This window comes from Melanotaenia boesemani, chromosome 22 (assembly GCF_017639745.1).
Source record: "Melanotaenia boesemani isolate fMelBoe1 chromosome 22, fMelBoe1.pri, whole genome shotgun sequence".
NCBI lineage: Eukaryota > Metazoa > Chordata > Actinopteri > Atheriniformes > Melanotaeniidae > Melanotaenia > Melanotaenia boesemani.
Window position 1 is genome coordinate 21,797,159 of NC_055703.1, and position 16,860 is coordinate 21,814,018.

A 16,860-nucleotide genomic window follows, 5' to 3' on the forward strand; every position below is an offset into this window, starting at 1 on the left:
TGTGATGTGTTCAATTGCAGGAAAACTGAATCTGTGTTGGAAATCTTTCCAGAAGAATGTCCAAAACAAAAGGCACATTGTTGCACCCATACATCCTGAACAAAACCTCACATTATTCTCTCCTTCAGCACTGTTAAATAATGAGCCAGCATTTCACAAAAATCAAAGCTCACCATCTAACAGCTGACCAGAACTGCTGCTTGGAGGAGTTGTGATAAAAGGATGTTATAATCACAAATAGCTTTAATGACAGTTCTTCCTAAACATTTAAGGGTTTGAACTGCAATACTGAATTCCTGCTGGAGTAAAACTTTAATACTTTTACAGTTCAGGAAAAATTAAAATGCATTACTTCAAAGAGGAGAAACAATTTTTAATAAACCATGACAAAAGAGCATTTAAACATTTACTATGCAACAGAAATACGGAGTAACAGGTGAAGAAAAACACTTATAACTGAAGGTGACAGTATATGACAAGACAAAACCAAACACAGTAACATAAAATGTACTTTAACCATTAGCTGATAAGTTTCTACAACATTAAACCCTCAATATTTCCTGGAGATTATAGTTCCAATTTGGGAATTATTTGGGAAATGGGAAGAAAAGCAGACTCAGGTTATTTCTGCATTAATTAGTATTTATAGAAAATCTAATAGGTTGGGCCCGATACACCCGATGACAATCCAGACCTTCATCTGTAGTGTGAAAATGGAGTGAATCAGTCGTTAACAATCCCCTCACAGGGTATTGTGTCCAGCTCGGCATTGCTCTCTAAAGCCTGGACGATCTGTGCAGCTGATGGTCTCTTTTTGGGGTCTTCCTCTGTGCACAGAAAGAAGAGCTCCACCATCCTCCAGTACGAGCACCCCAGAGCCTCAACGTCCAATGCTGGCCTCGATCCCAAAACCTCATAGTAAGCATCCTCATTGAAACTCTCCTCCATTGAGTCCTCTGAAACACAAATTCATTAATATTTCAGCTTTCTGTCAACAACAACAGCAGGAGTTCAGACTTGTTTTAAGGAGTTAAAAGCTAAAAAAAAAATCTAGAAATGATTTAAGAATTTATCTAAAAAATAAACTATGATACAATTTTTTCTACCTTCTTCATCTTCATCCTCCAGCATATCTAGGTGAGGCACGGTCAGAGTCATCATCTCCCACAGAGTCAAACCGTAGGCGAAGATGTCGGCCTTGTCGGTGATCTCTCCACCCTCTAGAGCTTCCATCGGCTTCCACGGCTCTGTGCCGACGTACTCTGCTTTTGGGTCAGACACTGAGGACAAATAAAACATTTTAATGACTGGAAACTATTTAACTGCAAAACAAAGTTAGTCTGATTTACCACAGTGACGTTTCTGTCCAGGTAGAAAAGTTAATCAACCACTGTGTCCAAGAACTTACACCAGAAGTGATGCTTTAATGCATGATTAATACCGTTTGTGCAACATTTAATATACAGTTTAAAGTCATGAACAATTACCAGCCTGGATGCTTTAATTATTCTAAACTTGTTGGCTAATGATGACACATACAGTGAGCTTACTGAGGCAAAATGCAGGCTGGTTCATTGTTGTGATGAAGCAAGTAGGTATTGTTCTGTGGCCTCACCTGCCTTGAGCAGATGGCCCTCAACTCATAAAAGCCACTCTTATTATTTTTTCAATATAATAATTTGGTTGACACTGGAACATCACACTTGATTAAAAAGCTTGTTATGCCCTGTAGGGCTACAAAGTTCACCTAGTTCTCTCAGGGAAATCCTCACAGTGGAGAGTTCCAGTAAAACTGATGCTCATCCAGTTGGTAAATAGGTAAAGTTACAGTAAGTCAGATAAGATTGACAAGTTAGTACTAATGAACTACAGAAGAGGGAATTCTAGAAAACAATATAAAAATAGCGCTAAAAAGTGTAACATTTCTGTTAAACTTGACAGAAATGACTCAATTTATTTCAGAACAGGGGAGTCTGATTTTATCAGTAAGTTGATGCTGCACAAAAATTAAGTCAAGAAATGGATTTTGAACACTAGTTAAAAAATTTCTACTTATCAAGGCTGAAAAGCATGTCATTAAATGGTCCATAGCTTTTACTGTGTGTGTGACTTTCCCACAGTCTGTGAAGAGCTGGATGGATTCTCACGTCAAAGCTACATGGACGTTTTCCTGACTGAAAACGTTTACTTACCTCTCATGTTCTCATCGAGTGGCAGAGAAACTCCAACGTCACAGATTTTCACAGCTTCAAAGTCGCCTTTGATGACCACGTTACATGACTTTATGTCACCATGAAGCAGCTTCTTCTCATTGTGAAGATACTGCAAAAGACAAATTCCAGACAATACTAAAAAATGCCTCTCTGAATTGATTGCATTTTGTTCAACAAAGTTATTTTCTATTTAAATGAAAAGATAACACAAAGATAAGTATCTGGGAGAAATAAATATTGATGCTGTGAGTGGAACTGTATTGGGTTTCACATGCATATCGACAAATACTGCAAACATGAACCATTTCTCTACTTCTTCCAGATCAAATCAAAAGTAGGATGTTTTTAAATGCAGAGATTCAAACAGCACCTGATGAGTATTAATCTGAGAGTAGATTTAATCTTTGTACAGGAACACGAGTGACATTAATCTTCATCCAGGGACAACGGATGGAAATTAGCATTGGCTAATATCCGGGGTGTTTACTAGTTTTCATGTAATGTTCATTAACATTTACTATTCTGTCCAAATAACTAATCTCAGTGTAAAATTAATCCATGGGTAGTTGTATAAAATGCAGTTGTGACACAGTGTGCATGATTTACCTGCAGGCCACGAGCCACATGCAGCGCCACTTTTTCAATGTTGGCTGCAGGGAAAGCGTTCAAACCTTCCTCCGCCCTCTGTTCTATCAGGTCATTGAGAGACTGCTCTCCACCATACTCCATAGCCAGACACTTGGAGCCGTCACTGGCTGTAGCAAAGGCACGGAAACCTTAATATTTGAACAAAGACAGAGTTAAGCCCAGAAATGAACAATGAAAACAAGGTGAAAACTCCTAAAACCCCTCAACTTTTGATACCACATAGGTGTGCGTGGTAGAGAAGCTGTAAACTTACAAGAAAAATTAAGAGGGGAACCTTTAAATTTAACATTTCTGCCAAGTTTGTTTTTTGCATAAATGTTCATCAAGTGACTGGTAGAAATTGTGAAAGCAACAATCCAGTCTGGGGGGGAAACTTTATTTTCCCTTTTCCGCAGCTGTTGTGTACGAACAACTTTTTAATAGTGTAAAACACTTTTCTTTTTATTCCCGGTGTTGATAATTCTGGCATCTCTATAATCTCTATAAAATAATCAATGGGATAGGTGTGACTGAATGTATGCTCAGCTCTCCCTATTTAATCTATTATTAAAGTTTTTTGGTTCAGATGATGTTGCTTCATAGCTGAAGAGGACTCTGTTAAGTTTGTTCTGTGTGAAAATACCATTCGGGGATGCCAAAATGGTATTGTGATGCATCGCTTCTTATCTTACCAACAATGTTTGGGTGATTAATTTCCTTCAGGACTTTGGCCTCTTCGTTGAGACGTTGTTGGTAAACAGTCTCTTGTTTGGACGCACATTTGCGGTTGATCTTCTTCACAGCCCATGGTGAAGCATTTACTTTTCCCATTCTATAATAGATCATTAAAAGAAACACTGCATAAAGATGTTTTGTTGTTAGAAATACAAAGGCATAAAGGTTCTCTGGCTTGAACAAATCATAAATGACTTTAATGACACAAAACACAGGGGAAGTGGAAGAAAAACATGTTAACTTGGAAATAGATACATTCCAGTGCTAAATAATCATAATTTCATGGTCTAAAATAAACCTATTCATGAGGTAAACGTTGACTCCGGTCCCACAACCCAGCTTCTTCATGAAAGGCGAAGCAGGGATGACCATGGGGGTACCACCTCCGCTGCTTCCAGAGCTCCTCACATGGACACTTTTAGGGGTTTTATATACGTCCTCGCAGGGAGGTGTGGTAGGGGAAGCCATTCTGTCAAACGAAAACAAACTCACAATATTAAACAGGTCTGTTTTGGCTTGGCTTAAATAACTAGAATGGACTGACTTAAGACGTTATCGTATTTTAAAAGTAACTGACGTCTGATGTATGTGACAAGCCCTAAAATATTTGATATGCCGAATATCTACAAAATAGTCTTTGGCTATCACTACGCACAACGGCGTCAAAATGACTAATTTTGATTGAAAGCTAAGGCAGTCACATAAGAAGCATTTTACCTTTTTAGGCAAAAATGCAGTACTTATGACGATGTTTGACTCCTAAAAAACTCTAAATACAAATGACAAGCACAATTAACTGTTAAATAACTTTTTTGTCATCATTATCTCATCAACAAAACGTTAACCAACCAACCGCTGATAGTTAGCATTAACCACTTTGTTAGCTTAACAGTGTATCATTTGGCACATTAATTACAGTAATGTGGCAACAGTTCGAGTTAAAGTGTACGTGGTTTGTTTTCAGGCCAACGTAAGTGTTTATTCAACAGATATATAGTTACCTGAATTTATCTCCGCTTCTGTAAAACAACTACTGTTAAACCGCGCCAAAGGTTTAAAATATTTTCCGGTTCAGCTACGGACACCTCAGAGGGACAAACAGAGCGCGGGTCGTTTTCTTTCTTTAGTTCACAACATCCGAAAGAAATGTGCAACTTTTCTTTATTAAAAAAAAAAAAACAAACAGCGAGTATATGCTGGATTTTGAACACATCTCACATATATATTTCTACTGAATTAAAAAGTATTATGCTTGCAATACAGCTTTTCACCAGCTGAAGTCAGTCATGTTTAATGATGTTGGATATATCAGGTTAAGACGGGTAAAGGCCTACACATGTCGCAGAATTTCTAAGATAGTGGCTGTATATAAATATGTTACAAGAGATTTCTAAATTTCGCCTTATAATGACAAATAAATCAGACTCTGATTCAGAAGCACTTTCATAGGTTATTATATCCAAACCCACAAGTCACAGATAAACAGATAGTAGTAGGCCCATATACAAACAAGTTAATTCAAATTAGTTCCTTTTGTGGTTAAAACGTTAAATGTTGATGGGCTACTTGGCGTCAAAATGACTAATTTTGATTGAAAGCTAAGGCAGTCACATAAGAAGCATTTTACCTTTTTTAGGCAAAATGCAGTACTTATGACGATGTTTGACTCCTAAAAAACTCTAAATACAAATGACAAGCACAATTAACTGTTAAATAACTTTTTTGTCATCATTATCTCATCAACAAAACGTTAACCAACCAACCGCTGATAGTTAGCATTAATCACTTTGTTAGCTTAACAGTGTATCATTTGGCACATTAATTACAGTAATGTGGCAACAGTTCGAGTTAAAGTGTACGTGGTTTGTTTTCAGGCCAACGTAAATGTTTATTCAACAGATATATAGTTACCTGAATTTATCTCCGCTTCTGTAAAACAACTACTGTTCTTCTTCTTCTTCTTCTTATTGGCGGGTCGCAACCAACAACTATTGTTAAACCGCGCCGAGGGTTTAAAATATTTTCCGGTACAGCTACGGACACCTCAGAGGGACAAACAGAGCGCGGGTCGTTTTCTTTCTTTAGTTCACAACATCCGAAAGAAATGTGCAACTTTTCTTTATTAAAAAAAAAAACAAAAAACAAAAAACAAACAAAAACAAAAAAAAAAAAAAACAGCGAGTATATGCTGGATTTTGAACACATCTCACACATATATTTCTACTGAATTAAAAAGTATTATGCTTGCAATACAGCTTTTCACCAGCTGAAGTCAGTCATGTTTAATGATGTTGGATATATCAGGTTAAGACGGGTAAAGGCCTACACATGTCGCAGAATTTCTAAGATAGTGGCTGTATATAATATGTTACAAGAGATTTCTAAATTTCGCCTTATAATGACAAATAAATCAGACTCTGATTCAGAAGCACTTTCATAGGTTATTATATCCAAACCCACAAGTCACAGATAAACAGATAGTAGTAGGCCCATATACAAACAAGTTAATTCAAATTTGTTTCTTTTGTGGTTAAAACGTTAAATGTTGATGGGCTACTTTTTGGGTATCATATTATTCATATCATATAATTCAATTTGGTAGTTAATGTGTTTTTCAATAACCAAATTTGCAGGAGTTTGTCAAAGTAGAAAGCAGTATTATGTTGCATAGCAAAAGTTCTGTTTCAAAGCTATTGATACAACTTTGCCCGATGTGTAGGGACTTGTAAGACATAAAAGCAAGCTGAGAGTTTTGTCACTGTCATCTCACTTCTACTGCCTCACCAACATCAAGGCCTAGACTGGAAGAATTTCCCCTCTGACCACAGTGAAGTTGACCTAGACTTTGACTTTCATGATCCCATTTTTTATTCATCCCTTTCAGCTCTTCACAGCAAACTGTCCTACAGCTGAGTTTCCTTATTGTGTGGAAGGATAACTATTTCATTATGAGGAAGAGTAGCAGGAATGTGATCTGATGACAAATGGATGTAGAAGGGAGGACAGAGACTTTCATTTTTCCCCAGTTCCTTGTTCCCCTGAAGCAAAATGAGCTCATGTTTGTAAGTTCTTATTCCATGTGTTGTGTTGCACTTTATAAAAGGAGACTGGAATAGGTTTTGATCAGACAAAACATAAAAAGCCAAAGAGAAAGAGGCAAGTGTGTGCTGTCATGAAACAGTTTCACAACATAATGTAATGATTCCAATACAAAGAAAAGAGGAAAATAGCAAGAATCAAACTTTATTGACAGGGTTATTCATGCAACTTGTACTTGTCTTGCAAATGCATTACATTGCATCGTAAATATATGGCTTGTTACTTAAGTTTTAGTATATTAAAGTATTTATTGTTTTTGTGTGCGGTGTATTGACATAACATGTTTTCTTTTCACCACTCAGTAACACTTATGAAAACAATGCTTTGCAGCCATAATCCACTGTAAGATGCTGATTATGAATAATACCACATACAAGTTTAAATATCCCTTTAAGGTCACTATAGAGGACTTGAAGCAGAATGCATGTGTCATAAATCTATCTTTGTGTTTTTTTACATCACAATGGATTGCAGCCTAAGAAAGACATATTGCTGTTATGTATAGTGCAAAACATGCAGCATGTGCCTTGCAGTATAACTCTCCTCTGCCTGTACAAAACACTAAGGACAAAAAAATAAACACATAGCAGTTTAGTCTGTCATCTGAACCAAAGAGCTACAGCAGAACCAGTAAAAGTACACGCCATGAAAACAACACTGATTCTTTCCCTTCAGGGTTTTCACTTACTTGGCCAGTAAACCTGATTCAGAGTCTCAGACTGCATACATCCTCCAAGGCTGGATAAAAGTTACATGTACTTTTTAGTTGAGGTGTGGCCATTTAATTGGACTATTGCCCTTGTCCTAATATACATGCACAGAAAGGGACCTGAGTCATTGACCCTAGTATTTCAGATGTTGCAATGCTGTAGACAGTGTGAGAAAATATTTGCGTTACATCCCACTTCTGGTAAAGCTTTTATGCATATATGTCCTTTTTTTTGTAGAACACCTGATAAAACAAAAGAAAGCAAAAGAGAAAAACAGACAATCAAACCACATACATTCATAAAAACGTCTTTGGTGAAAGTAATTAGTATCACCAGTTCAGTACCTCACCACATGTGAAATATGGTCACAATTTCCTCCTCTGTCCCTGAGTTATGGTGTTGAACTCTGGGCATATGAAAGCATTTCCAGAACACTTTGATGTCACAGCGTATAGTTGATCTTTCCCACATAAAAAGTCATCAATTTGTTATTTTATCCTAATAATCGTTTGAGTGAAATTTTCTCATATTAGTGTATTAAATCTGTAGTTATGCCTCAGTCATCTTTAAGTCCAGATTAACATGTTTTTTGCCAGATTTGAAGAAATGTCAGGATTTTCTGATTTTAAGAATCTGAGATAAAAAGCATAAAAACATTATTCTGTTGGACATATTTGTCCCTAATACTTTAAATGATGGCAGTAAAGGCAGTGCAAGAGTTATTAACAAATAATCTGCACTAGTCAGTGTTCATTAAGTAAAAGTGGACCATACACAATGATAATCATGTTTGCATTCATTCAGATAAACTCATAGGTCTCCCATACCTTCCCACTCTGACACAGGAAAAAGTAACACAGTCACACCATCATGCTAGATAAATGGAAACATGTTGACATGAGCCAAACTGACTTCACAGACCGCCGGCCATGTGTGTCAGAGATCAGATGATTTTCCAGCCAATCACCTCTACATCCGTTTCACATGTGGAAGCGTTCATTCGTGCGATGATTGTCCAGAGCTTACTGGTCAGAGCACACCTCCGCAAGCTTCAGTTCCTGTGATCATGAGTGCAACTCTCACACTGAAACACACACATGTCTAAGTCCACTTCCCACCTCTCTCTTCACCTAATGACATCTTCTGTGTCTGTTTCAAATTCTCCGCCACATGTTCACAGGAATAACAAAGTTCACCTGTTTAAACAAATCTACTTTTTCTTTATTATTATTATTATTCCAGCAGTGCAAATGCAGCATTTTAGTGGCACAAATTGACAGAAACAATATTAAAAAAGCTCTGTGTGTTTCTAGAAAAAGCATGAAGGAATTTTTAATTATGTTTGATTTATTTGTGTGGGTTATGACCAGTACAGTGTAATAAAAAAGAGAAACATACATGTACACACAGAAGTGTTTCTTCATTGCGATCAAGCAGAGTGAACTCTTATGCAAAGAAGACATTTAAAAACCACTCAGAAGACATTTTTAAATGTTTAAGTGCACTTCATTTTCAATTAGTTTTTAATTTTTTAAAGGTACGACCACATAATGTTTTATATTTTACAAGTTATTGGATACCATGTGGATGAAGCTCTTATCTGAAGTCAGAGGAGTCTCTAACCAATCAGGAAATAACATCACAGCAGATTTAACTTGCTTAAATCTGGCTGCAGATCAGCTTAACTTGAAAAGTCTCTGACTTTACATCTTTTTTCTTTTTTTTATTGCTGGAGGAATGTGAGGAAAAGGTGAGGTTCTGAGTTTTCCAGATTTTAAAGTGCACTGAAATCTTCAAATATGAACTGTATTCATATTTCTGCATAGGTTTCATTCCAACCTAAAGCCTGGCCTCCTCTGCTAGCTCAGAAAAAGAGGCAAGCAGGAGGCTCGGAGGTGCCGGCCTTTTTTGGATTTGAAAGCAACCATAAAGATGAAATCCCACTGAGAGAGACACAAAGTGCTGAAGCAGTCTTTTGTGGTTGGTTTGTGTGTGTGTGTGTGTGTGTGTGTGTGTGTGTGTGTGTGTGTGTGTGTGTGTGTTAGTATTAATGCTGAAACAACCCAACGTTTGGCAGTTTGACAGACCCACCGTTATAAATCATGCAGGGCAGGCATCCATGCATCCGTCTGTTTATACTCATCTGTTGTGCATAATCACTTCATCTGTCATCTGGAGTGACTGTTAACCCTTTATTTTTTAAAAAAAATTTAAATACCAAACAGTGCTCACATGTAGTGATATGTAGGTTAAATGCTTATGTACTGTATGTATATTAACTGCTCATGTATTTTATAGGATCATTTTATTAGAAAAACAATTAAATATATCAGTTTAATGAACAGTTAGTTTTGGGGGGTTTTATCGATGACCAGAAAAAGACTTTTACTACCCTGTGGCGTTGTGACTGCTTTCCAGCACTGGTCAGGATATCAGAGGCACAGCTGGTTTAACATTATGGACAGAGAAATCTTCCATAAAGACTAAGTGCGTACACCAATCAGCCATAACGTTATGACCACTGACAGGTCAAGTGAAAACATTAGTTATCTCGTTGCAGTGGCACCTGGCAGTGAGTGGGATGTATCTGGCAGGAACAGAACTCTGTTCTTGAAATGATGTGTTGCAAGCAGAAAAAAGGGGGAAACATAGGGAACTTCTGGTAACTTTATAGAGTCTTTTTGTAAGTTCAGTTTAGTTTTTCCTGTTTAATTTAGAAATGCCTGCATCAGATTCCCTTCTACATGATTACCCCTACACCCTGATTGGCTTCACCTGTGTCTCATTGCTTCTTTCTCCTCATGCGTTTAAGCTGTGTTCCCCTTCCCTTCTGAGCCAGATCATCTTGTCAGTTTCTGTCAACGTTCCAGCATCTGTTTCACATGAGTTTTCCTCGTTAATGCTCCTTACTTGCTTTTAAATTCATGATTATTGTACCTTTGCTGTGTGACTTGGATTTACCAGTTTTGACCTTTGGACTGAATAAACAGCTTTTTAACTGTTCACTAAAGCAGGGATAACCAACTTTGTACCTCTTGGACCACTGTCCTGCAGGTGGATGGTTTTGGATGTTTCCTGCTTCAACACACCTGAATCAGGCTGATGGGTTAAACATGGTTGGGTAGAACTTGAAAACAAGCTGTTGAGGAGACTTGAATTAGGCATGTTGCAGCAGGGAAACATCTAAAACTTGCAGGATGCTGGCTCAAGAGGTGCAGAGTTGGTGTTCTCTGCACTAAAGTCACTGTATATTTTAAATCCACTGTCTATTCAAGATAACTTCAACAAAGGCTGAATCATGATGCTTTGCTGACTGGGTCATTGAATCTCAAGTCTTATGGGATGTTACCAGTCTGCAGCAATCCCTGAAAAAGAACCAGTGAATCAATGACAGGCTCATGGAGAGTCAAAGTGATGCATTTGAAAAATGAAAGCTAGTCCAATGGAAGAGCTACTGTAGCTCAAATTGCTGAATAAATGAACTCTAGTTCAGACAGATAAGGTGTCAGAACATAAAGTGTACACTGTGCAATGGCTTGTTGCATGAGGGGCTGTGCAGCCTCAGATTAGTGGAGTTACACATACCAACGTGTATCCACCACTGAAACCACCAACAATGGGCTTTGAAAGATCAATAATGGAAGAAAGTAACCTGGTCATTTCTCAATGATGATATGGAGGGGGATGCACTACGGGAAGAATGCAATATCCTACTGGAGAACCTCTGGTCCTGCCATTTGTGTGGGTGTTTGACATGTATCACCTAATTAAAAATGGTTGTTGCCAAGCATTATGGAAATGACATTCTCTGATGGCAGCAACCTCTTTAAGCAGGAAAAAGCTCACAGCCACAAAAACTCGTCCAGGTGTTGATTTTTGCCTCTACATCTTCCAGATCTCAATCCAATCAAGAATCTGTGGGGCAAAAAAGTCCATTTCAAATATCTGCTACTGGCTTTGTGCGGGATGTTCCAGCCTTTAGAGGGCCAGAGGAGTCAGGAGATCAGGTATGTTTTAAACAGCAAAAGGGGGGCCTACTCAATATTAAGTTTGTTTCATCATGTTCTGGCTGATTGGTGAATGAAAAACAACAATTCCATCAACACAACAAAATAAGATGAATTTATAGTTCTTTCTAAAAGTAGAGTAAATGTCCAACAATTGCAAAGAGAGGACAGGTGGTACCATTAAAAAATAGGTAACAAATCAGCCACAAATGGTTAGAAAAAGAGCAGAGGGACAAAAAGTTAAAGGAGCTACAGATAGAGTAGTTTGTTCTTCTCTAAACTCTGTCATGATATTGCATGAAATCGTTGGTATTTGTAATCACCAGAAACATTCCCATACTCACACTCTGGATAAGTATGTGACAGATGAGAAGTTTGTTAACAAAGGAAACAAAGAAAGGCGACTGCACACAAAACTTAATTAAAATATGTCAAATTCAGCTTTGCAAAAGTTTTAAAAGGTAACTGTCTTAAAATATTTGTAGGCCTCAAAGACAACTTGCTTTGGTAAGAAACACTGAATCTATACAGAACTCGATTGTGAGAAAATTGGGCACTTCTAGTTTGGGTATAAAAGTCAAGCTGAAAAGGCTGAACTGAATCCCTTAATTCAGACTATATGGTATCTTTTGACCTGCAAATCTCCAAATAATTGCTTTCCGGGCAATGCTGTATTATAAGAAACAAGGCAACACTGCAGTTTGAGTAGCAAAAGCCATTCCTACATAATACTGTGAAGAGCAGCTGCCAGTAAACACAAAATATGTAATCAGTGACATAGTCTTCTCATTTCAATCTCTCATTAAGTAGAAATGATGTCGGATCAACCGGTCTTTCGACGTTGGAGGTCAAAACAGCAAACCTGAGCTGAGATGAGCTGCTGAAGGCAGCTTCATCCCATTCTTTTGAATGCTGACTCTTTATTGCAGACAGGAGAAGATGGGGAATCATCTTGTCATGTGATCCCTGCTCATACTGTGCAGTTAATGAAAACATAACACTGATGTAGGCAAAGCTTCTCCATTGCTCATTCTTATAGTTGAAGTAGTCACATGTCAAGGAGAGGGTTTGTCAGGTTAGGTGGCAACATACTGCTAATATGGCACTCCGGGTACAAATGGCAGAAATTTTTGCATCTCATAGAAGTTTACTGCCTTTTCTTAAGGGCAGCTGTAGCGGCATCCCTTTGACTTAAACGATGCAGGTCAGACCAGCATCCTCAATGTGACCGCAGTTGGTTTTGCCCCAGCCAGAAAACTTACACTGGTGGATGGTGTCTTCAGTCCCTGCACAAGCAACATCATCCATCCAGATCAGACCAGTTCCTGCACAGACAGAAGGAGGAAACACTGATGTGTTATTCTTCTATAAAAATGGACAATTTTTAAAAACTGAACCGATTATTTTATTTTTATCCATCTGTTTTCCTCCTTTACATTCTCCTGACCTACTTTTATAGTTTTTGCTTAATAATTCCAGCAGAAATGATTTATCAAGAAGAATTAAGTTCACACCTGCACTTTAGCGCCAACAATCCAAACTTAAAGTCTCCTCTCGCGGCTCATCCCTGTATCAGTTTCTCTGTTGTTCATGTGCAAAGATAAAAACAATGCAAATGCAGCCAAAGAGCAAGAACAACTTGGATCTGCTTGTGATTTTAACTAGCAGTTTGAGAGCAATGTGCATGGTTTTAAAAAAGCCACAAACTCCAGAAATCATAAAACCAATATAGATGCAGAGTAGACCAACTGCTTGAGCCTCACATTTCAATTCCCGCTGTGGGGCGAGTACAGTTGAACCTCCCACATCTTTCCTAAAGGAATAAAGCTTTTAGGGGTGTCTTAATGTGAGAAGTAGGACGACACATGACGTCTGTATCTCTGTAAGTGCTCCAAATTGTAAAAGTTTTGAGAAGGTTAACAGTTTTGTAGGGAAAAGATCAAAGGGGTACAAATTTATTTCCCAATCCAAGAAACAATCATCATTAGAAATGTGTGTTTGAGGCTTGTGAATGAGACAGCGAGTACTCTCAGAGCTTCCTGTCAGAACTGTTGATCAGATTATAGTGTATCCGGGAATAAAATACACAGTTCCAGCTGGTAAGCAGAGCTTTTGGCTGCATTGTTTTCTCTATAAACTTTGGTTCCTGTTTGTAAAACAGGAGACACCAGAGGTTTCAGGAAGTTCCAGATGCTTCAGTTTTGCAACATTTTTAGATGGTTGGAGAAGACAGAAATTAGCTTTAAGGAAATAAGAGTGAAGGAGAGCATCTAACTGCATTAACCTCATGATTCTGTTTAAGCATGCTGGGTGAAATGTGACAGTTCTGAAACAGCAGGTATAAATGTAATAATGGCCATTTCTGCTTCATGTTGAATAACTGTTCTTAACCAAAAAGTTCCCCTCAGTATCACAGTGACAAAAATTGATGAAAATAAGGATGATAAGATATAAAATGACTGTAAGACATAAAAGGGCTTGCAAATGTATACAGTAAAACTCAAGGAACAGATATATACATTAAATCACATGCAAATTGATTATAAAGATACACAAAAAGACCTCAATACACAAAAAGACACAAATGACACAAATGACCATACAAACAAAATAATGAGTGCTAAAAAAAGAAGACATAAAACCTTGATTTAAGTAAGAAAAGAAAGAAAACTGATAAAATCTTAGCTCTATAAAAGCTCAAAATGACTATGAACCACAAAATAACTCACCAAAATAAATCCTTAAAAAAGAAATTAGATTACTTCAGAGAAAACAACCATAAACTAATATAAAACATAATCAGAGACACAAAATTATGACCGAGTAGCAGAATTAGCTACAGGCAAATAAATAAAGTAAAGATTTTGCTCAGTTTTATGCCCTCAGCAATATATTTAAATGTCTTTAAAATAGTTCTTAATTCTCCAATTTTATACTTACAACTGGCAAATAGTTTGAATTCAAGAAGGTTGGAGATTAGATACTAAAATATTAATTAAGACACAATGGAACATACTGTATTTATTAACCCCCCCTCCTCCCTTTTTTCTTTTTAAATCAAACTTTATTCATTGTTGCTTGGACCTTAAACAGATGCTTCACATTACTCATATTACCACTAAACCATAGTACCCAGTTTGCTTACAGGCTCAAATCATCTCAAAATCTTGAAGTTCCAGTTCTATAAGTTCATGGTTTTTTGCTCCCAAAGTTTCACTTAAAAAAAAAACAACATACAAAATGTTCAATATACAGTTTTATGCATCTTTTGTCTTTCTGTAGTTTGACTCGTCTTTGATATCGTCTTTTGATACCAAAGGCAAAGTTTTGCTAAATGTAATAAAAGTGTTGTTTTCAAAAGCCAATATCTAAATGCCAATGTTGTATCTAAGCTAAACCATGTGCATGAGTTCACATTGTAACATAAAGAGAAACAGGCTTCTTGATTTCTTGAAAGCAGCATGCATCTCCATGCAGAGGATGGAGATGAGATAAGTGCTGGGGAAAGTGCACAGTCCTGTTGCAGCAGTAGCCAGGCCCATTGCTGCATTTGATACCCCAGCTGTTCTGCTGGTGCAGCCTCCGAGGGTTTGTTTTTGCGGACGTGGATCTTTAAAGGATTTACTCTGGATCTTAACACACATGTAGAGCTCTGTTTGCATGTCAGTGTAACTCCTGCTTGCATCAAATTTATGACACTTCTTCCAAATAATTTTTGGCTCACCAAAACACTCTGTGGGATCTCAGGGCACACCCAAGAGTCATGCTGTGAAAGAGGGATTTAGGGGGTTTACAAGTAGATTTTCAGAGTCTTATGTAATGAGGGTAAAAGGGCATTTGGGCTTGTAGAAAATCCACCAATCATAGCTTGTTAGAAAATAATTCTTCTAACCATGGAAAGTGAATCTTCTTGAAGGCTGATGTCTGCATCTCCTTATTAACTACTGTGTAAATATGACAACCAAACTCAAACAAATAAAAAAGAAAAATAAAATAAGTCATTATAAAAGTAAATTTTATAATTTTATAATTTGCAAAGGAATTTGAGTGAGTATATTCTGTTTGATGTAAAGGTTGTCTAAGTGTGTTTATGATGTATGGTCCTGTAGGCGGATTCCACGAGGCTGTTTTAAAAAAAAAGTCTGCTTAAAACTGACACGGTACAATATATTTCAATGTTTATAATCTAATGTGGGCTGAATGGTGATGTTGTAGTTAGCACCGTCACCTCTAAGCAAGTTTCTGGTTTTAACCTCGGCTGAGGCCCTTCTGTGTGGAGTTTGCATGTTCTTCCTGTGAATGTGTGGGTTCAGTCCAGGTACATCTGTGTGTTTGTAAATTCTCCCTATGAGTGAGTGTTAATTGCTTGTCTCTCTGTGTTGGTCCTGCGATGGACTGCCGACCTGTCCACCGTGTACCCTGCCTCTCGCTTTGCAGCTGCAAGGATTGGCTCCAGCCCTCCCACAGCCTTGCACTGACATAAACAGGTATAGACAATGAGTAGATTGATAGACTATAAACACAGTGTTATTTGGTTCTGTGGCTTTCCGTAGGTTCAGATATATACTGTAGTTTGTGTTGTGGATTTCCTTGAGGCCCTGATTTCCTGATAAGCAGGACTTTTTGTGGTTGCTGCAGCTTGGTTCAGCACAGTCTCACAGCAGTCTATTTGCTTTTTGTCCTGAGACACAACTTTCTTTTTATTATTTTGCGTATGTGTATAATAGTAGTGAGTTTAATTTAATTTCTTTAAACTTATCAAAATAATAGGATACCAGTTTATTTTCATGTACTGTGTAGTTTAATTTTATTTCCCTGTTTGGTTAAGTTAAGGCACCTAAATCACCTGGTTAGGTTTTGGCATCAGAAAGTACTTGGTTAGTTCATGGCAAACATCTTGGCTTAGCCTAAAATAAACCCTCTCAAAACACCTGTTTTTTGGTGGAGTGGAGGAGTCGAGTCCCATTGGCAAAAACAAAAAAATGTCTCTGGGTGAGTGAATAAAATGAAAGATGTCCATATTAGTTAATAATAATAATAAATTCATTTTGTACCATGTACTTTTTGCAGAGGCAGCAAAAGTACACACACACTTTACTTAAGTAGAAATACAATTACTCTTGTAAAAAAACAAAACAAAACAAAACAAGAGATTGTCATAAATAGCTGATTCAACTGATTCTAGTTAGTGAGTTAAATGGTCAGGCCATGAAATTTATGGTCAGTTTGATAAGTGAAGTTTCTTGACATTTGATGCATAAAGTAAGAAAGCAGCTTGTAGGTTTGCTGTTTTGTTTTGCTGTTAGTGACAAATTATTATCAGAAGTTCAATAGATCCCATAACCTAGGAGAGAAATCACTTTATAATAACCAATTGGTTCTTTGTAAAATGTTTAATAGCTAAAAAATTAGACTTCTACTTGACAATCTATCTTTTTTGGGGGAAGGATGCAAAAGGTTGTAGTTAGT

General features: G+C 37.3%; 2 protein-coding genes across 3 annotated transcripts in view; both read right to left on the reverse strand.

Annotated features, from left to right (window-relative positions):
- Positions 1 to 356: 356 nt before the first annotated feature.
- Positions 357 to 5,601, reverse strand: pbk (PDZ binding kinase). 2 transcript variants are annotated; one of them, XM_041975398.1, is made up of 7 exons: positions 5,487 to 5,601; positions 3,874 to 4,044; positions 3,533 to 3,672; positions 2,820 to 2,989; positions 2,193 to 2,322; positions 1,107 to 1,280; positions 357 to 956 (listed from the first exon to the last, which is right to left on the reverse strand). In XM_041975398.1, exons 2-7 carry the CDS (start codon positions 4,041 to 4,043, stop codon positions 724 to 726), a joined length of 1,017 nt encoding a protein of 338 aa, XP_041831332.1. In that variant the 5' UTR covers position 4,044; positions 5,487 to 5,601; the 3' UTR covers positions 357 to 723. The 2 variants fall into 2 exon arrangements, with proteins under 2 accessions (XP_041831332.1, XP_041831333.1); XM_041975399.1 differs by lacking the exon at positions 5,487 to 5,601 and adding an exon at positions 4,577 to 4,611.
- Positions 5,602 to 6,802: 1,201 nt separating this feature from the next.
- scara5 (scavenger receptor class A, member 5 (putative)) overlaps positions 6,803 to 16,860 on the reverse strand; it is an 81,364-nt gene continuing 71,306 nt past the window's right edge. Inside the window, exon 12 of the mRNA XM_041976316.1 lies at positions 6,803 to 12,716. Within this exon, the coding sequence (XP_041832250.1) occupies positions 12,583 to 12,716 (134 nt within the window). The 3' untranslated portion in view covers positions 6,803 to 12,582. The remainder of the gene's footprint in view (positions 12,717 to 16,860) is intronic.

What these genes read in the sequence shown, in the direction of transcription:
- pbk (XM_041975398.1), bottom strand. Translation starts at nt 4,043, where the DNA reads ATGGCTTCCCCTACCACACCTCCCTGCGAGGACGTATATAAAACCCCT. An exon ending in AACGTTTACCTCATGAATAG is followed by an intron (nt 3,673 to 3,873) that starts GTTTATTTTAGA and finishes GATCTATTATAG; the next exon opens with AATGGGAAAAGTAAATGCTT. An exon ending in ATGTGGCTCGTGGCCTGCAG is followed by an intron (nt 2,323 to 2,819) that starts GTAAATCATGCA and finishes TGTCTTTTGCAG; the next exon opens with TATCTTCACAATGAGAAGAA.